The sequence below is a fragment of the Oncorhynchus masou genome, chromosome 17 (genome assembly GCF_036934945.1).
Source record: "Oncorhynchus masou masou isolate Uvic2021 chromosome 17, UVic_Omas_1.1, whole genome shotgun sequence".
Classification (NCBI taxonomy): Eukaryota; Metazoa; Chordata; class Actinopteri; order Salmoniformes; family Salmonidae; genus Oncorhynchus; species Oncorhynchus masou.
The window spans coordinates 9892565-9919581 of NC_088228.1; the positions used below are offsets into that span (position 1 = coordinate 9892565).

At 41.7% G+C, this 27017-nt stretch overlaps 1 protein-coding gene across 1 annotated transcript; it reads right to left on the minus strand.

Annotated features, from left to right (window-relative positions):
• On the minus strand, positions 1 to 25207 carry LOC135558411 (KN motif and ankyrin repeat domain-containing protein 2-like). Its single transcript, XM_064992194.1, has 11 exons — positions 25007 to 25207; positions 21397 to 21494; positions 12356 to 12488; positions 10532 to 12169; positions 8561 to 8636; positions 5881 to 6237; positions 5625 to 5709; positions 3199 to 3418; positions 2037 to 2179; positions 1433 to 1633; positions 1 to 388 (listed from the first exon to the last, which is right to left on the minus strand). Exons 3-11 carry the CDS (start codon positions 12372 to 12374, stop codon positions 290 to 292), a joined length of 2838 nt encoding a protein of 945 aa, XP_064848266.1. The 5' UTR covers positions 12375 to 12488; positions 21397 to 21494; positions 25007 to 25207; the 3' UTR covers positions 1 to 289.
• Positions 25208 to 27017: the final 1810 nt, after the last annotated feature.

The following is a 27017-nucleotide window of genomic DNA, read 5'->3' on the forward strand; positions in this document are numbered from 1 at the left end:
AGAAAGAGAGAGAAGGAGAAGAGAAAGAAGACCGAAGGAGAAGAAAAAGGAGACCGGAGACAGAGAGACGGAAGGAGATAATTGACCTAAGTTGTGGTATAAAGAAGGGCTCTATATACAGTAGGAAGGGCTCTATTCACAGCAGGAAGGGCTCTATTGGCAGCAGGAAGGGCTCTATTGGCAGCAGGCAGGGCTCTATTGACAGCACAGAACAGGGTTCCATTTGGACTTGGACAGTCCTTGCACTGCAACATCTGTGTCTTTGAGTCCATCCACGGGGTAAGGAGTCTCAGACAGACGTCTCAGCGTGTGTTTGGTGGGCCTGGAGAAGGGCTGTGATGTCAACGTGGGAACCCTGCTGTGCTACAGACAGGGCCGTGCGACCACGCTGGAGGATGTGGAGACGAAAACAGGGAGATGAGAAAGAAAGAAGATCAATACTTGAGGTATGCACTATAAATCATTCTGGGTATGCTAAGTCAGTATTTCCTAAACCTCTCCTTGAGGAACCCTAGCTATTCCACATTGACATTCCTGAACTAGCACACCTGATTCAATAACTGAAGGGCTTGATGAATCAGGTGTGCTACTGCTGAAATGGGTGGGAGTACTGCAGGAGAGGTTTGGAACACACTATACTTAAGTATGCAACTATGCTAAACGACAGTAATATAAAATTAAAAACGTGAGAGAAAACGGTATAGTGCACATTCGCCAAGTGAATAAGAATTGATTCAATGAACACTTTGAGGATAGGCTGGAGTCAATTCAAAGCAGGAGGCCCTAAACTGAGAAAGCTTCGCTCTTATTCTCTACCAGTCTTCGGGGAAATTGGACAGTGTACAGGATTTCCCTTTTCATTTTTGCCCTCTTTCCCGAACAGATTTAGCAGATTAGTGATTAGCTTGTCAAAGCCCAGTGAGGTTTGCCTCAACAAAAGGCTTCATTAATCCACAGAGATCTGAGTGTTATTATAGAACAGCCACGCTGTCACTCTCAGCTCAATGAGTCACGGGCTACATCCTAAACTACACCCTATTCCTCGTTTAGTCCACTTCTTTTGACTAGGGCACATAGAGAATAGGGTGCTATTTGGGTTTCAAACTGAGGTATTTGGGCTATCAAATGCTTCCAATTGCCTAAGCTGCTCTTTCAGCAAAGTCGCTAATTGTAGTGAGAAAAGAGGACTAACATCCTGTTAACATTCAGTCTTATAATGGCAAAATAAATGACTTGAGATGGTTGATAATTCCCCCCAAGAGTGTAGTTTGTAGTCTTATTCACTAGGTGGCGTAGGAGGTTGTTAGATGTATCGTTAGATGTATTGTCGTCTCCTGAAGTTACCGTTGGCCTCATGGTGAAACCCCTGAGGTTGTCAGGGGGTGGTTGGATTGTGTGTGTGTGTTCTGTAGTGTATCCATCCAGCACTCACCCTGTCAGTGACGCTGGTGTCACATTCGGCCGCTTGCAACAGCAGCCGGGCGATGTGTGTGTGGCCCCTTTCGCAGGCGCACACGAGGGCCGTGGCCCCCTGGCAGTCCTGGATGTTGGTGTCGGCCCCGCAGCGCAGCAGCAGACGCACCATCAGGCCCCGGCCATGTCTCACTGCTAGCATCAGAGCTGTTTGACCCCCCTGGAGGGAGAGAGACAGGCAGAGGGATGAGGAGGGCCAAGAGAGGAGAATTATCTCGGCATGCAGAGAGAGCTGAAACTGACTGGCCAGGAGGCAGTTTGGGCAAATCCATCTTTAGTACAGAGGCTGGTTTTATAGGACAATATTTTGTAGTGTGTTTAAAATAGAGAGGAAAATGATGCTGGCGCGGCCCTTGGTCAGTTAAGACATGTTATTATGATTTCTGAGCAGAAAGACTCCACGGTATTCCCATGTGGCTCAGTTGATAGAGCTTGTCGCTTAAAAACGCCAGGGTTGGAAGACTGAGATGCTTGGTCCTACAGTACAATATGTACCATATAATAGAGTTAGGATGAAGTATGAGGTGTGTATTTTGGGTGTCGACAGAGGCAGTGACAGTGACCTGGCTGGCTTGAGCATTGACGTCCCCCAGCTCCATGAGCCTGCCGACCACCTCCGTGTCCCCAGAGCTGTCCGGGGCTGTCAGGGAGGCCAGCATCACCGCTGTGTACCCCGCCTTGTTCTGAAGGTCCACCTCACAAACACCTGGAACCCATTTACAAACGTGTATTGGACCGTCATGTCAACTTGTGTTTTTGTAGAGTTGTTTCAAGAGAGACTATAGATACACTGTGGAACCATGTAGATGCACGGTGGAACCATGTAGATGCACGGTGGAACCATGTAGATGCACGGTGGAACCATGCAGATACACTGTGGGACCATGTAGATACACGGTGGAACCATGTAGATGCACGGTGGAACCATGTAGATACACGGTGGAACAATGCAGATGCACAGTGGAACCATGTAGATGCACTGTGGAACCATGTAGATGGACGGTGGAACCATGTAGATGCACGGTGGAACCATGTAGATGCACGGTGGAACCATGTAGATGCACGGTGGAACCATGTAGATGCACGGTGGAACCATGTAGATGCACGGTGGAACCATGTAGATGCACGGTGGAACCATGTACACTACCATTCAAAAGTTTGGGGTCACATTGAGATGTCTTTGTTTTTGAAAGAAAAGCACATATTTTGTCCGTTTAAAAATAACATCAAGTTGATCAGAAATACAGTGTAGACATTGTTAATGTTGTAAATGACTATTGTAGCTGGAAACGACAGATTTTTTAATGGAATATCTACATTCAGCTGTGCTAGCCTAATTGCAAAAGGGTTTTCTAATGATCAATTAGCCTTTTAAAATGATAAACTTGGATTAGCTAATACAACGTGCCATTGGAACACAGGAGTGATGGTTGCTGATAATGGGCCTCTATACGCCTATGTAGATATTCCATAATAAATCTGCCGTTTCCAGCTACAATAGTCGTTAACAACATTAACAATGTCTACACTGTATTTCTGATCAATTTTATGTTATTTTAAACGGACAAAAAATGTGCTTTTCTTTCAAAAACATTTTTAAGTGACCCCAAACTTTTGAACGGTAGTGTAGATATCCCATACAGCGTGTTCTTCTGTACACTTCCTGTCCTACCTTCACCATTCTCATAATAGTGTAATCATACACACATACACAGTGGTGCCTACCTGTGTCCAGTAGCAGGCTGACAATGGGGTAGTTGGTGTGAGACACGCTGTAGTGCAGCACTGTGTTGCCGTTGTCGTCTGCCATGTTAACTAAGAAGGGGAGGAGCGACGGCGTGGCCGTCCTCACCTCTCTGAGGTGCACAGACACCGTATTGGCCAGAGAGTCCTCCTCAGCCGCCACCCGGAACCAATGCTGGAACAGCACCACCAGGCCACGCCTCTGGGGAACAGACAGAAGATAAACGGGGAGTGTTAGTTAGTTTGGGGCTGGGACAAAAGCCTGCACACACTGTGGTCCACCTGGACTGGAGTTGCCCTGCCATAGACTCTGATCTAAGATCAGTTTAACTGAAGACTTATTTCCATAACCTTGGATATTTCAGGGAGAAAATGCGTACAGCACATAGACATGTTAACGACGCTAACAGCACATAGACATGTTAACGACGCTAACAGCACATAGACATGTTAACGATGCTAACAGCACATAGACATGTTAACGACGCTAACAGCACATAGACATGTTAACGACGCTAACAGCACATAGACATGTTAACGACGCTAACTGCACATAGACATGTTAACGACGCTAACAGCACATAGACATGTTAACGACGCTAACAGCACATAGACATGTTAACGACGCTAACAGCACATAGACATGTTAACGACGCTAACAGCACATAGACATGTTAACGACGCTAACAGCACATAGACATGTTAACGACGCTAACAGCACATAGACATGTTAACGACGCTAACAGCACATAGACATGTTAACGACGCTAACAGCACATAGACATGTTAACAACGCAAACAGCAGATGGACATGTTAACGACGCTAACAGCACATAGACATGTTAACGACGCTAACAGCACATAGACATGCTAACGACGCTAACAGCACATAGACATGCTAACGATGCTAACAGCAGATGGACATGTTAACGACGCTAACAGCACATAGACATGCTAACGACGCTAACAGCACATAGACATGCTAACGACGCTAACAGCACATAGACATGTTAACGACGCTAACAGCACATGGACATGTTAACGACGCTAACAGCAGATGGACATGTTAACGGCGCTAACAGCGCATGGACATGTTAACGACGCTAACAGCACATAGACATGTTAACGACGCTAACAGCACATAGACATGTTAACGACGCTAACAGCAGATGGACATGTTAACGACGCTAACAGCACATAGACATGTTAACGACGCTAACAGCACATAGACATGTTAACGACGCTAACAGCACATAGACATGTTAACGACGCTAACAGCAGATGGACATGTTAACGACGCTAACTGCACATAGACATGTTAACGACGCTAACAGCAGATGGACATGTTAACGACGCTAACAGCACATAGACATGTTAACGACGCTAACAGCAGATGGACATGTTAACGACGCTAACTGCACATAGACATGTTAACGACGCTAACAGCAGATGGACATGTTAACGACGCTAACAGCACATAGACATGTTAACGACGCTAACTGCACATAGACATGTTAACGACGCTAACAGCAGATGGACATGTTAACGACGCTAACAGCAGATGGACATGTTAACGACGCTAACAGCACATAGACATGTTAACGACGCTAACAGCAGATGGACATGTTAACGACGCTAACAGCAGATGGACATGTTAACGACGCTAACAGCACATGGACATGTTAACGACGCTAACAGCACATATACAGGTAACTGCCCAAATAATGGAAACACTTGAGTAAATGAGGGATACAAAGTATATTGAAAGCAGGTGCTTCCACACAGGAGTGTTTCCTGAGTTAATTAGGCAATTAACATCCCATCATTCTTAGGGTCATGTATAAAAATGCTGGGCAGACCATTATTTTGGTTACCATGGCTTTGCCCCCATAGGATGACAACACCCCCATCCACAGGGCATGAGTGGTCACTGAATGGTTTGAAGAGCATGAAAACGATGTAAGCCATATATGCCATGGCCGTCTCAGTCACCAGATCTCAACCCAGTTGAACACAATCAACAAAACCACCAACAAAACACCAAATTATGTATTTCCTCATGGAAGACTGGTGTCGTATCCCTTCAGTAGAGTTCCAGACACTTGTATAATCTATGTCAGGGTTCATTGAAACTGTTCTGGCTCGTGGTGGCCCTATTAAGACACTTTATGTTGGTGTTTCCTTTATTTTGACAATTACCTGTACATTTTAATGATGCTAATGAAACTAATGAGGTGCATAACTATGCTCCTCTTCATTAAATGAAAAATGATTTCATCATTAACACACTGTGTTTCGGTAGTGCCTGCCTTATCTGTGTTGACAGCCATTCATGTTGAATAAGGCTTGTTTTAATTAGGTTTGTTCCTATAGGCCTGTGTCTAAGTGTATCTCTGTGCCATGCATACCATGTCATCATTGGGGTTATCCATGTTATCCATGTGATCGCTGACGAAATGACATGCTGCTATGAACTCCCCTCCTACAGCCTCCCTATGAGGACATAGAATCATCAGTCATATACTTTCACTAACGTCAATACGTTACAATAAAGATCGTCATGACACTTTTCAAAATTAAAAAATGAATATGCCAAAAACAACTGGCAAATCATCAAATTGTATAATTCATGAACGAAATGCAAATATACTCAGTTCCCCTCACCTGTCTTGTTTGGGATCTGTGTTTGGATCTGGTTCTGCTTCCATGGGTTCCTCTGGTGTTGTGTCTGTCTTGTTCTGTTTTTCTGGTTCTGCAGCTTCCACATCCCCACCACTATCTGTCTGTTTGTCTGGTTCTGCAGTTTGAGTAGTCTGGTTCATCGGATCGGTTCCTTCCATCATCTCTTGACCTGGGCTTGGGTCTCCCTCTTTCTGGTCTCCATGGTTGGAACCCCCATGGTCTGCAAGTTTCTCTGCCATCTCCCCAGGGCAAGGTTGTCCTTCTGGTTGCTGTAGGGCTGACATGTGCTCCTTTGCATGGCTCTTACGATCCAAGTCCTCATTTGGTGTTGTTTCGAAGCTAAATGCATATCAGTAGGAACCAATGTGTTTTGACATTATACTATTAGGAAAAAAGGGTTCCAGAAGGGTTCTTCAGCTGTACCCGTATGATAACCGTTTTGGGGTTCCATTTAGAACCCTCTGTGGAACCAAAAAGGGTTCTACAAAGGGTTCTCCTATTGGGACAGCCAAAGAACCCTTTTAAGTTCTAGATAGCACCTTTTTTCTAAGCGTGTACAGCCGTCCTGACTATCTAGCCATGTACATTGCCTTCAGAAAGTATTCATACCCCTTGACTTATTTCATATTTTTTTGGTTACAACCTGAATTCAAAATGGTTTAAATATTATTTTTTTCTTACCCATAATGACAAAGTGAAAACATTTTGTAAGTTTATTTTTGCAAATGAAATACAGAAATATCTCATTTACATAAGTATTCCCTGAGTCAATACACGTTAGAATAATCTTTGGCAGCGATTACAGCTGTGAGTCTTTCTGGGTAAATCTCTAAGAGCTTTCCAAACCTGGATTGTACAATATTTGCACATAACTAGGCAACTCAGGAACATTCATTGTCATCTTGGTAAGCAACTACACTGAGTGGACAAAACATTACGAACACCTGCTCTTTCCATGACATAGACTGACCAGGTGACCAAAACTATGATCCTTTATTGATGTCAGTTGTTAAATTCACTTCAATCAGTGTAGATGAAGGGGAAGAGACAGGTTAAAGAAGGATTTTTTGGCCTTGAGACAATTGAGACATGGATTGTGTATGTGTGCCATTCAGAGGGTGAATGGGCAAGACAAAAGATTTAAGTGCCTTTGAACGGGGTAGTAGGTGATAGTAGGTGTCAGGCACGTCGGTTTGAGTCAAGAATTGCAACACTGCCTGGTTTTTGACACCCAACAGTTTCCTGTGTGTATCAAGAATGGTCCACCACCCATAGGACATCCAGCCAACTTGACACAACTGTGTGAAGCATTGGAGTGAATGTGGGCCAGCATCACTGTGGAACGCTTTCGACATCTTGTAGAGTCCATTACTGATGAATTGAGGCTGTTCTGAGGGCAACTCAATACTAGGAAGGTTTTCCTAATGTTTTGTACACTCAGTGTATATTTGGCCTTCTGTTTAAGGTTATCGTCCTGCTGAAAGGTGAATTTGTCTCCCAGTGTCTGTTGGATAGCAGACTGAACCAGGTTTTCCTCTAGGATTTTCCCCATGCTTAGCTCTATTCCGTTTCTTTTTATCCTAACACAACTCCCTAGTCCTTGCCAATGACAAGCATGCCCATAACATGATGCAGCCACCATCATGCTTGAAAATATGAAGAGTGCTGGATTTGCCCCAAACATAACACTGTGTATTCAGGACATACAGTTAATTTCTTTGTCACATTTTTGCAGTTTTATTTTAGTGCTTTATTGCAAACAGGATGCATATTTTGGTATATTTTTATTCTGTACAAGATTCCTTCTTTTCACTCTGTCAATGAGATTAGTATTGTGGAGTAACTACAATGTTGTTGATCCATCCTCAGTTTTCTCATATCACAGCCATTAAACTCTGTAACTGTTTTAAAGTCACCATTGGCTTCATGGTGAAATCCCTGAGCCATTTCTTTCCTCTCCAGCAACTGAGTTAGGAAGGACGCCTGTATCTTTGTAGAGACTGAGTGTATTGATACACCATCCAAAGTGTAATTAATAACTTCACCATGCTCAAAGGGATATTCAATGTCTGCTTTTTAAATGTTTTACCCATTGAACCAATGGGTGCCCTTCTTTGTGAGGCAGAGGAAAACCTGCCTGGTCTTTGTGGTTGAATCTGTGTTTGAAATTCACTCCTCGGCTGAGGGTACAGAGATGGGCTAATCATTCAAAAATCATGTTAAACACTATTATTGCACACCGAGTGAGTCCATGCAACTTATTATGTGAAGCACATTTTTACTCTTAAACTTTAGGCTTGCCATAACAAAGGGGTTGAATACTTATTGACTTAAAACATTTCATCTTATCATTTTTAATTAGTTTGTGAACATTTCCAAATTCCACTTTGACATTATGGGGTATTGTGTGTTGGCCAGTGACACAGAATCTCTCATCTAAATTTAGGCTGTAACACAACACAATGTGAAAAGTCAAGGGGTGTGAATACTTTCTGAAGGCCCTGTACAAGAGGTTTTCATAGCTAAACGCAGACTGTACCCAACTTGAGTTTCTGCACAGTGAGATCTTCAGGGTTAGCCATAAATTGGTCATACATTCAGAGGGTGATGCTCAAGTTAGTTATTTGTTAACAACATAAATGTCAGGAGTCTAGTGTCTTACCCTCCGTTCACACCAGCAAAGTGGAGGTCCTTTGACATCCGAGCACTCCCATTTCTCTTCATGATGGATTTTGGGACTGGGAGAGAAAACGCCAAGATTAGGATTGCAAAGCTACTGGTAAAAGCTATGGTAACCTATAGGAACTCCTGGTAATTTATACTTGAATAACTTTAAACAAATGTATTCATATCTATTTTTCATATTGCCAATGTGTTTCTAGTGCCGAGGTTCCCAACCAGGGGAACGAGGACCCCTGGGGGTACTTGGTCTATCCACAGGGGGTACATGAGAGGACTCATGTGACCATAGGTCTACTGGTAAACTTCAGGGGTACTCCGGGCAGAGCAACATTCAGTTGGTAGTACAGCAGCCAAAAAAGGTTGGGACCCACTGCTCTGGCCACATAATTCAAGAGGAAATAGCCTACTTAAATGAACAACAAGCATCTAATGAACAATGGCATTATTTTCCATTAAGTATGAGACTCTTCCAACTATTGACTTCTTACACAACTACCACCAGTTTGGCGCCAAAACATTTACAACAACGACATATTGACACAGTAATACAAACACAGTATAAAGGATATTTCATGCTGAAAGTCTCATATTAAACACCCTATGGTATTCACTAAGTTGGTCTATATTCATATTTAACATGTGATAAGGCCACACAGAGGGACAGAGATAATTACAGACACCTGTGATAATCTAAAGTACCCCCAAAAAAAGGCCACTAGATAAAACTCCTAAAATACCTTGAAAGTTCTGGTAAACTTCAGAAGTTTCCAGTAATATACCCTTCCTTTGCAACCCTAGATGAGACGAAAACATTTTTTTAAGGCGTAGGAGTTGTTAAATCACACGGTCCCACTTTGAATACAACAACGGCTAAACAAACAACAACAACTAAAGGGTTGGTGAAGCTCGAACCCTTTATAAAAAAATAAAGAATTCTAAATGCTTTGCAAATTATTGTCATTTCAGGTGGGACCAACCACACAGTGTGACATGGAAATAGACAGTCCTTAAACATACTCCATTATACATGGTTGGTAGCCTAATAACAATGGTACGCTATGGGGGAAGTTTGATAACTACATATAAACTGTATTCATGTTAATTTCTTTGCTTTAATTAGACACGCGAGTCTGGTAAGTTGTGCCCTCAGCAGCATTGAATTGTCTTTAGCACAAGAACAAAATAATTTCCCTGTAACTATGACCAAAGTGCTAGTACAAAGGTAGAGAAGGGAAGTACTTGTAGGAACTGAAGAGTCATTCCAATATGGCAAATCAAAATTCTTCATAAAATCCATACAGTATGAGAGAGTTACAGTCATCAATACACATCTATCATGAATAAAGCCAGGCCAGCTATAACCATTCATTTACACTGCATCGTGAATTGTGGGTCTCAATGTGAGAGGCAAGGAAGGTTGTCTGTAAGTAGAGTCTCTGACATGGTAATGGGATTTTGGGTGCAGTAAATTCCTGTCATTGACTCATAAATCGGACCTAATCTTTCATGCTAGATGGAGAAATAGCTCAAAGCTATGAGTTAAATGTGCTGACGTGACGTGAATGGGGTTTCAAAAGCATTGGGAATCGATTGTATATTACATTATGACTGTGCTTTGAAATTCAAATGAGTTCGAAAATGTCTAATTTATGAAAGACAAAAGAGCTCTGTTCTATAAAATAAACATTGGAATTCAATTTGCTTTATAAGGAACCTGAGAAAATTATTCCTTGTTCCAAATAACTTTTCTTTTTATATTTAATTGAAAATATTTATTGTCAATGTAGACTGTCAATTGTTTTCCAGGTTCCCAGTCCTAGATCAAGTCTTCTCCTGGACTAGAAAGCACTTTCAATGGAGATTCTTCATTGAGTATACTTTTTAGTCCAGAAAAAAGGCTTAATCTGTGTTCTGGAAATCAACACGAAAGACCTGTGAAATTAGGCTATACCTCCTTGAGAAACCTCTCTGTCACTGGATCCATGGATGTAGTGGGAGGAAAGAGTATGAACCAGACTCATCATCTCCTCCTGCAGTGAATTGACCTTGGGGTCTGGGTGCTCCAGGGCCTTGCCACCCTCTGGTGCTGTCCCCCCACACAGACACTCCCACTGCTGTTCCAGGAGACACTGGATCCTCTTTACGTGGAGGGCTGCCACAGCTTGATCCATGCTCCCTGGGGGGGTTTCCTCCTGGGGCATGTGCTCCATGGGTACTGCTAGGCCTGGTTCTCTGACGGAGCAATGGACCACCGTTTCTGAACTGTGTTGACCAGCTCCAAGACTGTTCGCTTGGGCCTCCATCATGAAAGAGCTAGCTGAAACCCAAACTTGATCATCTTCTAGGTCCTCAATCTGAGTGCCTGGGTTTTGTCTATTTGTTCTAATGGTCACTGTATTTGTCAACAAAGCTTCTACATTCAAGCTTTCTCTAATGGATCCATGCACACCTGCTAAGACCCACCGAGAAGAATTCTCAGTCTGTTTTTCATCTTGCTCCACAGGGACTCTTTCTGCTCTCCCCCAGTCCCCAGTGTTCCTGATCAGCTGGCACATCCTCTCATCGTTCCTCCGGCCCTCCTCCTGCTGTTCTCTCAGTAGCACGGTGGCCTTCTGGAGGTCCAGGCTGCTCTCATGAAGCCTCTGCTCCAGCATGGCTACTTTGGCCTGCAGAGACGTCACTGTGAGAAGCTCATCCAGGTCTGTGCTTGTCCTCCACTCGTGTGTCGGGTTAGAGTCGTCATCGGTGACGTCATTGTTGGCGAGGAAGAGATTACTCTCTTTCCTAGGTCTTTTGAGGTCAGAGGTCACGTAAGAGTGGTCTTTGGCCCTGTTGGAGAAGGATCGGGATGCGGGTTTGGGGTTCAGTCCAAGACGGAGAATCTCCCTCTCCTCCTGCAGGATGTATATCTGTGCCTTGAGCTCTGGGATGACCCGGACCTCCTCCTCCAGCTTGCCCATGTGCTCCAGGGCTTCATTGAGGCGGCGCATGGTTCCAGAAAAATCCTGGTTGGACTGACAGTTGGACGAGCGGTCCAGGGAGTAGAAGATGTCTTCCGTGGAAGTGTCCCTTCCTCTGAGATGGTCTCTGGAGCTTCGGAGACTGGCCGGGTCCTCAGTTGACTCTGAACCTTTCCTTAGCAGGACGGTGAGAGGCAGGCTGGAGGCTCGCAGGAGATTGGGCTGGATGTGGTCCCCCAAGGGCTGCTCATCAAAGGCCCTGATACTGGCTTCCATCTCTGCCACAGACTTGTATCCTCCAGGGGTGGCTGGTGATCTGCCGTCATAAGCCCAAGAGCCATAGCCTTGGTGGGGGTCTGGGAGGCGAGACCTGGAGGCCAGAGCTCCAGTGGAGCCCCAGGCGCTAGGCTGGTAGCCATGCCCAGAGAGATTGAGGTTCCTGGGGAGAGTGCTGGGCCTCTGCCCCTTGCTCCGGCGCTGGATGGGGACCCTCTTTATGGTGTGGCCCTTCTCGATGTCGTCAACGTACTTGAGGAAGTCCAGGTCCAGGCTGAAGCCATAGGGCGTCTCCACCGAGTACGGAGGAGGCTTCCCCTTCACCCTATTCTCTGGGGCTTTGGGCCCATTTCCTAAAAAAAGGATTACAGTGTTTCTATACTTGTTATCATAGCATTGATACATAATAAGCACTATAGTGTGTGGAGCATAAATGTGTTTAGGAATTATCTAACAAACATTTTGTTTCATATAACTATCAAAAAGGTAGCCAATTTTCATTGATACATTTGATATGATATATTTTTTTAAACTGTTACCATTTTGTTTGTCCGTCATTTTTTAGCACATTATATGTCTGTTGGTAGTCTGAGTGCCAGTCAGTTTCTGCTCTCTTGCCAACTTCTACAGGCGTTGTGACTCTTTTCTCGTGATGGAAAGCAACTTGACTGCCTGGCAAGACAGAGCAAACAGGGGACAGAGGAGGAGGGTGAGAACATTTGTAGATTATTGTTGTTAATGTCTCTGTTGTGTGTTCTAATGTCTCTGTTGTGTGTTCTAATGTCTCTGTTGTGTGTTCTAATGTCTCTGTTGTGTGTTCTAATGTCTCTCTTGTGTGTTCTAATGTCTCTGTTTTGTGTTCTAATGTTTCTGTTCTGTGTTCTAATGTCTCTGTTGTGTGTTCTAATGTCTCTGTTGTGTGTTCTAATGTCTCTGTTGTGTGTTCTAATGTCTCTCTTGTGTGTTCTAATGTCTCTGTTGTGTGTTCTAATGTTTCTGTTCTGTGTTCTAATGTTTCTGTTCTGTGTTCTAATGTCTCTGTTCTGTGTTCTAATGTCTCTCTTGTGTGTTCTAATGTCTCTGTTGTGTGTTCTAATGTTTCTGTTCTGTGTTCTAATGTCTCTGTTCTGTGTTCTAATGTCTCTGTTGTGTGTTCTAATGTCTCTGTTGTATGTTCTAATGTCTCTGTTGTGTGTTCTAATGTCTCTGTTGTGTGTTCTAATCTCTGTTCTGTATGTTCTAATGTCTGTTCTGTGTGTTCTAATGTCTTTTCTGTGTGTTCTCATGTCTGGTCTATGTGTTCTAATGTCTCTGTTGTGTGTACTAATCTCTGTTCTATGTGTTCTAACGTCTGTTCTGTGTATTCTAATCTCTGTTCTGTATTTATCAAACGGTTCTGCACACGGAGCATGTAAAACACTGTTATTTTCACCATTATTTTATTTTTACCATTTTGAAAAAATAAGTAAATTAGACACTGTAACTGATATTTATAAAAGTGGTTATTAAGTAACCTTCTGTTTACACAACCTTCTGTATCCTTCTAATTCATACTGAATGCACTAGGGCCTACATTTCTGGAACTGGTGGACTTGTGGTTTACTTCTGGTATTTCCAAATGAGGACCCGCACTGTATTTTCGAGTGGACAGCTGATCATGAACTTGTGGCAGTAACATTGACTTCTCATTCACTCACCTGCTTCATCCATCCATCAGAATTAACCCTACTGACTTGCGTATAACAGTGGAAGGCCTGATGTTCCCTTGAATATATTAGCCTTGGCATTTCTAGCACACCGGCCCATTGTTTTCCCTGAGGCCCCCATTATTAGCCAGATAATGGACCAGCCCATCTGGTAATTTCCCGAAATGCCAAATGGCCAGTCCGCCCCTGATTATAGACCTTCAGTCCAAATACAGATCTCAAAATAACTCCTAGACGGTTGGGACCAATAGCCAGGGAACCCAATACACTCCTACATATAAAAATGTCTCTCCTACTCTCTCGGCCTCCCTCTTTTCTCCCGGTGCTTTCTCTGTTTCTCTTCCTCAATATATTTCTCTCCTGATAATTCTCGCCTCTCTTCAACTCTCTTTACTTATTCTACATTCTCCCCTCTTGTCCTCCAGCCATCTTGTCTAAATTTAATCTATCCTAACCACCCATATTTATCCATCTCACTCTTCTTTTAATCTATCCTGACCACCCATATCTATCTATCTCACTCTTCTTTTAGTCTATCCTGACCACCCATATCTATCTCACTTTTCTTTTAGTCTCTCACCTCTTCCAAAGCTTCCTCCCTCCTTCCCCTCTATAACCCTAAACCCCCTCTCTCTCCAGACCCCTCAGTGGGTAGGTGTTAGACTCTAAACCCCCCTCTCTCTCCAGACCCCTCAGTGGGTAGGTGTTAGACTCTAAACCCCCCTCTCTCTCCTGACCCCTCAGTGGGTAGGTGCTAGACTCTAAACCCCCCCTCTCTCTCCTGACCCCTCAGTGGGTAGGTGCTAGACTCTAAACCCCCTCTCTCTCCAGACCACTTAGTGGGTAGGTGCTAGACTCTAAACCCTCTCTCTCTCCAGACCCCTCAGTGGGTAGGTGCTAGACTCTAAACCCTCTCTCTCTCCAGACCCCTCAGTGGGTAGGTGCTAGACTCTAAACCCCCTCTCTCTCCAGACCCCTCAGTGGGTGGATGCTAAACTCTAAACCCCCTCTCTCTCCAGACCCCTCAGTGAGTAGGTGATAGACTCTAAACCCCCTCTCTCTCCAGACCCCTCAGTGGGTAGGTGCTAGACTCTAAACCCTCTCTCTCTCCAGACCCCTCAGTGGGTAGGTGCTAAACTCTAAATCCCCTCTCTCTCCAGACCCCTCAGTGGGTAGGTGCTAGACTCTAAACCCTCTCTCCCTCCAGACCCCTCAGTGGGTAGGTGCTAGACTCTAAACCCCCTCTCTCTCCAGACCCCTCAGTGGGTAGATGCTAGACTCTAAACCCCCCTCTCTCTCCAGACCCCTCAGTGGGTAGGTGCTAGAGTTTCTGGCCTCTTGGGGGACCACAGTGACAGCCACACGCAGCCACAGACCCAAACAATGTCAGCTATGCAGTAAACAGAGAAACACCACTGACTGAACAGTCCCGCTGTGAATGACGCCCTACACACATGCAATAAGCACTATAATAGACGTGCACACACACACACACACACACACACACACACACACACACACACACACACACACACACACACACACACACACACACACACACACACACTCTCCATGCATACAGAACATACTGTGCATACATTCATAAAGATCACTTACATACATGTGCATACTACTGTAAATAAAATAAGATAAACTGGACAGTTTTATCTCCATCTCTTCATTCAAATACTCAATCATGAACACTCTTACTGACAGTTGTGGTTGCTTCACGTGATGTATTGTTGTCTCTACCTTCTTAATGTTTGTACCATGTTTTGTGCTGCTACCATGTTGTGCTGCTCCCATGTTGTATCGCTACCATGCTGTGTTGTTTATCCCAGCCCCTGTCCCGAAAGGAGACCTTTTGCCTTTTGGTAGGCCGTCATTGTAAGTAAGAATTTCTTCTTAACTGACTTGCCTAGTTAAATAAAGGTAAAATACATTTAATAAAAAATATACTGTGTTAATGGAATGTATTGACACACAGTTCTTGTTACACACACAACACACAACCTGTGACCCACAACAATCAGCACACAACGTGTGACCCACAACAATCCACACACAACCTGTGACCCACAACAATTCACACACAACCTGTGACCCACAACAATCCACGCACAACGTGTGACCCACAACAATCCACACACAACGTGTGACCCACAACAATCCACACACAACGTGTGACCCACAACAATCCACACACGTGTGATTTATCCCTTAATCCCCAGGCTACACACATCATCGTTGACACCAATTGCCCCCCAATATAAACAAACAATACAAATCACAGTACAAAGGTGATGGAGACATTGTGGTGCCAGGCCTTTTCACTGAGATGAAAGTAGTCTTTGAACACCTGATTAGGCCTGGGGCTGTGACAGCAGAGGGTATAGACCAAGGCACGCAATCTTAATGTTCACAGGTGACTGTTGACAGAATACTCTAGTATGTTCAATGGGGTGAAACAAACAGAGACATCTTAGGAAGGAAAGAGAAGGGGAAATGTCAAACAAAACAAACTGTCTTAGGAGTTAGTGAAGAGAGAGAGAGCAGGGTGTTGACTGAGACGCTCTGTTACCTCTAAGATACTAAACTGTACACACATGTCTATCTATTCTGTGGTGTGATCAAGTGATAATGCCCCAGAAGCAGGTGATTGGAGGATGTAATGGTCCGGATGTTGTTAGGACCGAGACGGAATGCCGTTTTAACCAATCAGCATCCAGGATGAGGCCGCTGTATGAAGCTATATACTGTACATAACTGTTCCCATTGTAACGGCCTTAAACTAACATAACTAACTAACCTCCTCAAGCGGTTCAGATGTTTTGGCATAACGGTTAAGGTGTTGGCTTGACATTTGCTGGATCTTGGTCGGACTTCCCCCAAACGATTTGCCACACTGTGGTGCATAGCTAATTAGAAACTTTAACTATGGTGCATAGCTAATTAGAAACTTTAACTATGGTGCATAGCTAATTAGAAACTGTAACTATGGTGCATAGCTAATTAGAAACTGTAACTATGGTGCATAGCTAGTTAGAAACTGTAACTGTGGTGCATAGCTAATTAGAAACTGTAACTGTGGTGCATAGCTAGTTAGAAATTGTAACTGTGGTGCATAGCTAATTAGAAACTGTAACTATGGTGCATAGCTAATTATAAACTTTAACTATGGTGCATAGCTAGTTAGAAACTTTAACTATGGTGCATAGCTAGTTAGAAACTTTAACTATGGTGCATAGTTAATTAGAAACTGTAACTATGGTGCATAGCTAATTAGAAACTGTAACTATGGTGCATAGCTAATTAGAAACTGTAACTATGGTGCATAGCTAATTATAAACTTTAACTATGGTGCATAGCTAGTTAGAAACTTTAACTATGGTGCATAGTTAATTAGAAACTGTAACTATGGTGCATAGCTAATTAGAAACTGTAACTATGGTGCATAGCTAATTATAAACTGTAACTATGGTGCATAGCTAATTATAAACTTTAACTATGGTGCATAGCTAGTTAGAAACTTTAACTATGGTGCATAGCTAATTAGAAACTGTAACTGTGGTGCATAGCTAATTAGAAACTGTAAACTATGGTGCATAGCTAATTAGAAACTTTAACTATGGTGCATAGCTAATTAGAAACTTTAACTATGGTGCATAGCTAGTTAGAAACTTTAACTATGGTGCATAGCTAATTAGAAACTGTAAACTATGGTGCATAGCTAATTAGAAACTGTAAACTATGGTGCATAGCTAATTAGAAACTTTAACTATGGTGCATAGCTAGTTTGAAACTTTAACTATGGTGCATAGCTAGTTAGAAACTTTAACTGTGGTGCATAGCTAATTAGAAACTTTAACTATGGTGCATAGCTAATTAGAAACTTTAACTATGGTGCATAGCTAATTAGAAACTTTAACTATGGTGCATAGCTAATTAGAAACTTTAACTGTGGTGCATAGCTAATTAGAAACTTTAACTGTGGTGCATAGCTAGTTAGAAACTTTAACTATGGTGCATAGCTAGTTAGAAACTTTAACTATGGTGCATAGCTAATTAGAAACTTTAACTATGGTGCATAGCTAATTAGAAACTTTAACTATGGTGCATAGCTAGTTAGAAACTTTAACTGTGGTGCATAGCTAATTAGAAACTGTAAACTATGGTGCATAGCTAATTCGAAAAACTTTAACTGTGGTGCATAGCTAATTAGAAACTTTAACTATGGTGCATAGCTAATTAGAAACTTTAACTATGGTGCATAGCTAGTTAGAAACTTTAACTATGGTGCATAGCTAGTTAGAAACTTTAACTGTGGTGCATAGCTAATTAGAAACTGTAAACTATGGTGCATAGCTAGTTAGAAACTTTAACTATGGTGCATAGCTAGTTAGAAACTTTAACTATGGTGCATAGCTAGTTAGAAACTTTAACTATGGTGCATAGCTAATTCGAAAAACTTTAACTGTGGTGCATAGCTAATTAGAAACTTTAACTATGGTGCATAGCTAGTTAGAAACTTTAACTATGGTGCATAGCTAATTAGAAACTGTAAACTATGGTGCATAGCTAATTAGAAACTTTAACTATGGTGCATAGCTAGTTAGTTAAAGTTTCTATGGTGCATAGCTAGTTAGAAACTTTAACTATGGTGCATAGCTAGTTAGAAACTTTAACTATGGTGCATAGCTAATTAGAAACTGTAAACTATGGTGCATAGCTAATTCGAAACTTTAACTATGGTGCATAGCTAATTCGAAACTTTAACTATGGTGCATAGCTAGTTAGAAACTTTAACTATGGTGCATAGCTAATTCGAAACTTTAACTATGGTGCATAGCTAGTTAGAAACTTTAACTGTGGTGCATAGCTAATTAGAAACTGTAAACTATGGTGCATAGCTAATTAGAAATGTTATCTGTGGTGCATAGCTAATTAGAAACATTAACTATGGTGCATAGCTACATAATAACTTTAACTATGGTGTTATAGCTACAGACATGACTAACTACAGTGTTATAGCTACAGACATGACTTTAACTATGGTGTTATAGCTACAGACATGACTTTAACTACAGTGTTATAGCTACAGACATGACTTTAACTACGGTGTTATAGCTACAGACATGACTTTAACTACAGTGTTATAGCTACAGACATGACTTTAACTATGGTGTTATAGCTACAGACATTACTTTAACTACAGTGTTATAGCTACAGACATGACTAACTATGGTGTTATAGCTACAGACATGACTTTAACTACAGTGTTATAGCTACAGACATGACTTTAACTATGGTGTTATAGCTACAGACATGACTTTAACTACAGTGTTATAGCTACAGACATGACTTTAACTGTGGTGTTATAGCTACAGACATGACTTTAACTGTCTTTGTACAACGTAAACACTTAACATAGGCCAGGCCCTGTTGTTACCTCACATCCCAGCAATAAGGCCTTGCATTATGCCTGGGAAGAAAAAAATCCAACTTGCTCAATTTTCCATTGGCTCAATTTACCCCATGGCCATTGGCTCAATTTAACCCATGGCCATTGGCTCAATTTACCCCATGGCCATTGGCTCAATTTACCCCATGGCCATTGGCTCAATTTACCCCATGGCCATTGGCTCAATTTACCCCATGGCCATTGGCTCAACTTACCCCATGGCCATTGGCTCAACTTACCCCATGGCCATTGGCTCAACTTACCCCATGGCCATTGGCTCAACTTACCCCATGGCCATTGACTCAACTTACCCCAAGGCCATTGTCTCAACTTACCACATGGCCATTGACTCAACTTACCCCAAGGCAAACATTTAGACTATATTAGCCCACACAGCTATAAGTACAGTATGCACATTCATGCTAGGTTTAGGTCCTAATATTAAAACGTATAGAGACCCCAGCCGATGTATTGAACAATCTTAAAATGATCTACTTTGTTTTTGATACAAGTTTCATCTAACAAAATATATTCAGTTGACTTGATGAAAATACATTTTTTTTTGATTGAGAGACAAGGATGGCTCAAATGACCCCTTTGGCCTAACTTACCCCACCCTCCCCTACTGCAGAACAATAAACTGTCCGCTGGTGTGGATGCTCGTCAATGTTTATAGTTCCAGTATGTATAATTTATCGTATAGTTATCGTCCTTGGTGGGGATGGCCCTTAAAGCCTTTTCCCCATTTTAAAGGTAATCGAAGAAAGAAGTCTAGATATTTTTCAATGGCCATTTTGGGGCCAATTTGAGGGCTTTGTTTCTCTTCCTGTTCCCACCACTGCTCTGTCCTGTGTATAAATGCATTGGTTTCTCCTCACATCGTTACAAACCAAAAATCTCCAGCCACAGCATTCTTGACTAAAAACCGCAAATTAAATTTGAACTCATGACACTGTTGAAACTGTCGCCTCCCTAAGATGATATGTTCGAAAGCTCCAAGGCCACCATTTTAGTTTCTGTTTTATGATGTGTTCTATAACACTAAGCCACCATTTTAGTTGCTGGCTTATGATATGTTCTAGAACACTAAGCCACCATTTTAGTTGCTGGTTTATGATAAGTTCTAGAACACTAAGGCCACCATTTTAGTTTCTGGTTTATGATAAGTTCTAGAACACTAAGGCCACCATTTTAGTTTCTGGTTTTAGATATGTTCTAGAACACTAAGGCCACCATTTAGTTTCTGGTTTATGATAAGTTCTAGAACACTAAGGCCACCATTTTAGTTTCTGGTTTATGATAAGTTCTAGAACACTAAGGCCACCATTTTAGTTTCTGGTTTTAGATATGTTCTAGAACACTAAGGCCACCATTTTAGTTTCTGGTTTTAGATATGTTCTAGAACACTAAGGCCACCATTTTAGTTTCTGGTTTTAGATATGTTCTAGAACACTAAGGCCACCATTTTAGTTTCTGGTTTTAGATATGTTCTAGAACACTAAGGCCACCATTTTAGTTTCTGGTTTTAGATATGTTCTAGAACACTAAGGCCACCATTTTAGTTTCTGGTTTTAGATATGTTCTAGAACACTAAGGCCACCATTTTAGTTTCTGGTTTTAGATATGTTCTAGAACACTAAGGCCACCATTTAGTTTCTGGTTTTAGATCCATAATGGGGACACAGACACATTGTTTAGATTTTTGTTCTAGAACACTTTGAAGTTAGCCTGGTCCCAGATCTATTTGTGTTAACACCTATAATGTATGTTGACACTGACCATTGTTGGCAAGCACAAACAGATCTGGGACCAGGCTACATAAGTTGCTACAGTAAGACAAAGGGTTGGGAATTGGGCTCTCACACAAGCTTTGTGGAGAATGTTGTAGAAGACATAAAGCTGTCATCAACATATGAGTCCAGAAGATTCCTGGTATCTCAGCTGTTCCTGGACTGGTTCCTCTGATAAGATCAGATGTTCTTCTCTCCCTTTCCTTAAAGCGCCAATCAGCAGTTGAAACAATAACAAAGCAAAAGAAGGACCACCACTGGTTCACTATAAAGCTGAGGGATGGGACTGGAGAAATGGAACAGCTCTCACATTCATAGACCACTATGGATGCAAAGACTGACCATCCATGATGGTTTTAACCATGTTTAGAGGATTTTTAGTGTAAAAAACAACAACATTTACTTTGTTTACAAACATTGTGGTAAAACAAGCTGATATTTTGGATTCTGATGGGGTACAACTGTTGAACTACAGCTCATGAGCCATTTACAAGTTAAATTCTTCAAGAATCAATGGGTACATAGTCCAAAAATAGATGTACCTACTGCAGATTGACCCTTTAGCTGTGGCGGTGGTGGTGTGTGTGCATTTTATTTGTGATTCACTCTGAAGTGCTACTTACAAAGTGCTGTGGACTGGAATGAATGAATGGTTCCATTAACAAAGCAATCCATCCCACTTCTACATCCAGGTGATTGTTTTCTCTTCACTCATGGCACCCTAGTGGGTAGAACAGAAGGCCATGTGTTAGTTTTGCTCTGTAGTCAGTGTACTAGTTACAGGCATGACTACAGATGCATTCCAAATGACCTCCCTTCCCCATTTGGTGCACTACTTCCAACCCATAGGGCTCTGGTCAAAAGTTGTGCACTAGATAGGGATTAGGGTGCCTTTTGGGACGTACTCTACAACTGGAGGGCGCAGTGACTTTCTCATCTCTGTTCTGTTGTCAGGAAAAGGGATATTTTCTTCCTCCAGTTTGGCCATGCTGACTATGTGGTATTTCCAGTACATAACTCTATTCCTTGTCTTCTATTTGGAGTTGGTTTAGAAACTCAAGCCAACTTGTTGGACTCCAACCGCCCCTAACCAACCACTGTCTTTCTCTTCTCCCAACTTCCTGTATCTGTCACTCTCTCACACACGCACTCGTTCTATCCCTCCATCCAGTTTGATTCCCTGTGGTTCTGCAGTGTTCTCTGTATTCTAATGTCTGTATTCTGTGTTCTAATGTCTCTGTTCTGTGTTCTAATGCCTCTGTTCTGCGTTCTAATGCCTCTGTTTTGCGTTCTAATGCCTCTGTTCTGTGTTCTATTATCTCTGTTCTGTGTTCTAGTGTCTCTGTTCTGTGTTCTAATGTTTATGTTCTGTGTTCTAATGCCTCTGTTCTGTGTTCTAATGTCTCTGTTCTGTGTTCTAGTGTCTCTGTTCTGTGTTCTAGTGTTTATGTTCTGTGTTCTAATGACTCTGTTCTGTGTGTTTTAGAGAATTTAGATCATTCTGCTATCTCTTCAACATTTTGAGACCTTTGCTTTTGACATGGACTCTTCATGTTCATGGACTCTGCCTGTTCATGGACTCTGCCTGTTCATGGACTCTGCCTGTTCATGGACTCTGCCTGTTCATGGACTCTGCCTGTTCATGGACTCTGCCTGTTCATGGACTCTGCCTGTTCATGGACTCTGCCTGTTCATGGATGTGGATGATGCTGCCCTCTTGGTTTTACATTAGAATGCGAAGATATGCTAAACTATATCAAATCCATACCAAACCATATGAAATCCGTACCAAACCATATGAAATCCATATGAAATCTATACCAAACCATATCAAACCCGTACCAAACCATATGAAATCCATACCAAACCATATGAAATCCGTACCAAACCATATGAAATCCGTACCAAACCATATGAAATCCGTACCAAACCATATGAAATCCATACCAAACCATATGAAATCCATATGAAATCTATACCAAACCATATCAAACCCGTACCAAACCATATGAAATCCATACCAAACCATATGAAATCTGTACCAAATCATATCAAATCCATACCAAACCATATCAAATCCATAACAAACCATATCAAATCCATATGAAATCCATACCAAACCATATCAAATCCATACCCAACCATATGAAATCCGTACCAAACCATATGAAATCCATACCCAACCATATGAAATCCGTACCAAACCATATGAAATCCGTACCAAACCATATGAAATCCGTACCAAACCATATGAAATCCGTACCAAACCATATGAAATCCGTACCAAACCATATGAAATCCGTACCAAACCATATGAAATCCGTACCAAACCATATGAAATCCGTACCAAACCATATGAAATCCGTACCAAACCATATGAAATCCATACCAAACCATATGAAATCCGTACTAAACCATATCAAACCCATACCAAACCATATCAAATCCGTACCAAACCATATGAAATCCATACCAAACCATATCAAACCCATACCAAACTATATCAAATTCGTACCAAACCATATGAAATCCATACCAAACCATATCAAACCCATACCAAACTATATCAAATTCGTACCAAACCATATGAAATCCATATGAAATCCGTACCAAACCATATGAAATCCATACCAAACCATATGAAATCCATACCAAACCATATGAAATCCGTACTAAACCATATGAAATCCATACCAAATCCATATGAAATCCATACCAAACCATATCAAACCCATACCAAACCATATCAAACCCATACCAAACCATATCAAATCCGTACCAAACCATATGAAATCCATACCAAACCATATCAAACCCATACCAAACTATATCAAATTCGTACCAAACCATATGAAATCCATACCAAACCATATGAAATCCATACCAAACCATATGAAATCCGTACCAAACCATATGAAACCGTACGAAACCGTGCCAAACCATACCAAACCATATCAAATCCATACCAAACCATATCAAATCCATACCAAACCATATGAAACCCGAACCAAACCATATAAAATGTATCCCATCTATACCAAACCATATCAAATCCATACCAAACCATATGAAACCCGAACCAAACCATATAAAATGTATCCCATCTATACCAAACCATATCAAATCCGTACCAAACCATATCAAATCCGTACCAAACCATATCAAACCCATACCAAACCATATCAAATCCGTACCAAACCATATATCTATCCCATCCATACCAAACCATATATCTATCCCATCCATACCAAACCATATATCTATCCCATCCATACCAAACCATATATCTATCCCAGCCATACCAAACCATATATCTATCCCATCCATACCAAACCATATATCTATCCCAGCCATACCAAACCATATATCTATCCCATCTATACCAAACCATATATCTAACCCAGCCATACCAAACCATATATCTATCCCATCCTTACCAAACCATATCAAATCCACACCAAACCATATCAAATCCATACCTTAAGAAATGGTTTATGGGCAAAATGCTTTAAAACTGCACAGCCTAAAAGAAAGTATAATTGCTTCAATTAACTTACTGTCACTTGGTAATCCATTTGTTCTTTTAACTGTTTCCTCCCTATTGATGAAATGTATTTGAGATGTATTTTGATTGAGATGTGTGTATCTCCCCAATGGAAATACGTTTTAAAACTGTTTTTGTGTCATCCTCAATGAATTTTAATACCATTGTTCTGTATCCACGTGTGTGGTTGTATTGTGCTCAAAATGGTCAAATAAATCAACTAAAATAACAACTACAGGGTCTCCTCTCCGTGTGCAGCAGGACATAAAGCCAATGGGATGAAACAGCTGCCAGTGGGTCTTTCACGCAAGGAAGAAAAACAACATGGTATTTCAAATGTGTGTGTGTGTGTGTGAGAGAGAGAGAGTTTGTGTGTGTGAGTGAGTGAGGGGTGTGGTAGACATCTGACCTCTAAAAGTCGACTGTCTGTCAGACAGTCAGATGATAAACTGTAAGGGCTCCAAGTCCAACCTGTATACCTGATTCTCGGACAACTGAATACCCCTTATGCTATCTACTTGTTATTTAAATTCTAAGTTTAAAATGACCCATGTTTAATTCAAGACAATTAAGGACAACATACATATATTCTGAAACATACAGCACCTACAAGTATTATCCACCTTGTGAATTATTATAGTACAAGCAAGCAGCACAGAACTGGAAGAAACAACTGTGTCCAACTTTACCTTTACCAACTCTGCCCCGGCTTTTTCAGAGTGTTCTACTGTAACCTGATGTCAGAGTGTCCACTCCAGTCTGAGTTCCAGTACTTCTCCAGTCGCTTCTCTCAGCCCAGCTTGTCTGTCAGTCTGTCTCCTAGAGGGAGGTACCAACATGGAGAATGGGATGCCTGAGCTGCTTGGCAAATTTAGAATCCTCTCATAGCACAGGCTGTACTGTTGTTGTGGGGATGGGTTTCAGAGCATGCCTTTCTCCCTCCGTCCAAATAGACTGCGGGTGGGGGCCCACACTGAACAGCCACACCCACGTTATTAGATATCGACCAATAGGAGCTTGCAGGTGGGGTCCCTCACTCAAAGCAGTGGACAGCAGCTCACTCGAGACCCGTGCTGTTGGATGTGAGTTTTCAAAATAAACTCCCCTAGGTAGTCAGTAATGTGTGTCTCCTACAAACAAGCACACTTCTATTTTAACTCGCCTAATGGCACTTCATCTACCCAGGCCAAGAGAAATATAGTCCTCCCAGCAATAGAGGAAAACTGAAAAAACAAATTACCAATCTCAAAACAGAAATACTATACTTAAACGAGTTTGTTCAAACTAACAAAAAACCTTATTGACATAGTCAAAATAATATTCTGCTGAATTTAATTACACAGAAAGAGATGCCCATGGAGCATTAACCACGGCATTTCACTTTCATTGTGTTCCTAACACGGATAGAAAAGGAATTAGCAAAGAAAGGCTCCTTTTCCATTACACACGCAGACATCTGACTCCGAAAGGGATTGTTGTTTAACTCCGAAGGCAAAAAAAAACACGGGACCAAAGCACTGCTGAATGACTACATACTGCAGCGTACACAACAGAAAACTCTGAGCTGCCATAGCTGGTCTGCAGAAATGGACTGGCCATAGGGCAGTTTGTGCAAATTCCAGATGGACTGCTCCATTTTAGCCCAGTGGACCAGTCTAAATTACAGTTTTGTGCAAAATGATCATTATGTGGCTAATAATGGTGAGCCTCAAGGAAAAAAATGGGATGTTGTGTTAAAAATGCCCAGACGGATTTTTGGTCCCATTCCGCCCCTGCAGATCTGGGCGGCTACAGTATAAAGGGAAGAGTCAGCGTTACTTTACTGTGGTAAGGAAAGGCATACATTTAAAACATGTGAATGTAGGCTAGTTGAAGATCACTCTCTCTTGATTAGTACTAAGACTGCAAATCATCTAGATGTTTGTTTCTACCTGTATAAATCTTTGTTCTACATCTTTGGGACATGCACTGTATTTTGGCCTGCAGGTAGTTAGCTTAGCGGTTAGAGCGTGGGGCTAGTAACCAAAAAGTCTCCCGTTCAAATACCCAAACAGACAAGGTAAAAAATAAATAAAAAACGGTCAATTTTTTGTCAACACTTGAGCAAGGCACTTAACCCTAATTTCATCTAGGGGTGCCGTACCCTGTAAAACAATAAATTTAGCTGTGACAATAAAAAAAACATTTAGCTGTGACAAAAAAAAACATTTAGCTGTGACAAAAAAAAACATTTAGCTGTGACAATAAAAAAAAAATCTAAAATCTGTTCCATGTCAACTTTCCCCAATGCTTATATTGTTCATTTGTCAAGAATGCCCTCTAGTGGTGAAAGGTGATCATCACATAAAGGTCAGGTTTAGGAGAGCTCCAATTGGTGCTTTTATTACGTGCATATTTGATATTGGTAACGGTACCAGCTTGCAGGTATAATACTGTATAATGTGTTTTAAGCATGTATGGCCCTTTTATAACGGAGGCTTTAAGTTAAAGTTAAACCCAGGAGATGTTGTTGCATGTAGTGTTGCGTAATTTGCACAACTGAAAATATCTAAGTAGAAAATATGTTTATCTAAGTAAGAAATATGTTAATCTAAGTGTGACTGAATTCACTCCATAAACATTTCTCTATTGGAAGTGATACACAATCCTTAGGACTGTGCCATTAGTGATGGCACACTGCAAGTCTGCAATCTTTTCAAG

Coding starts and splice junctions, on each gene's coding strand:
- LOC135558411 (XM_064992194.1), bottom strand. Junction 8,637..10,531: donor CAGAGAGGTTTCTCAAGGAG/GTATAGCCTAAT, acceptor TTTCTCTCCCAG/TCCCAAAATCCATCATGAAG. Junction 1,634..2,036: donor TCAATGCTCAAGCCAGCCAG/GTCACTGTCACT, acceptor CTCTCCCTCCAG/GGGGGTCAAACAGCTCTGAT.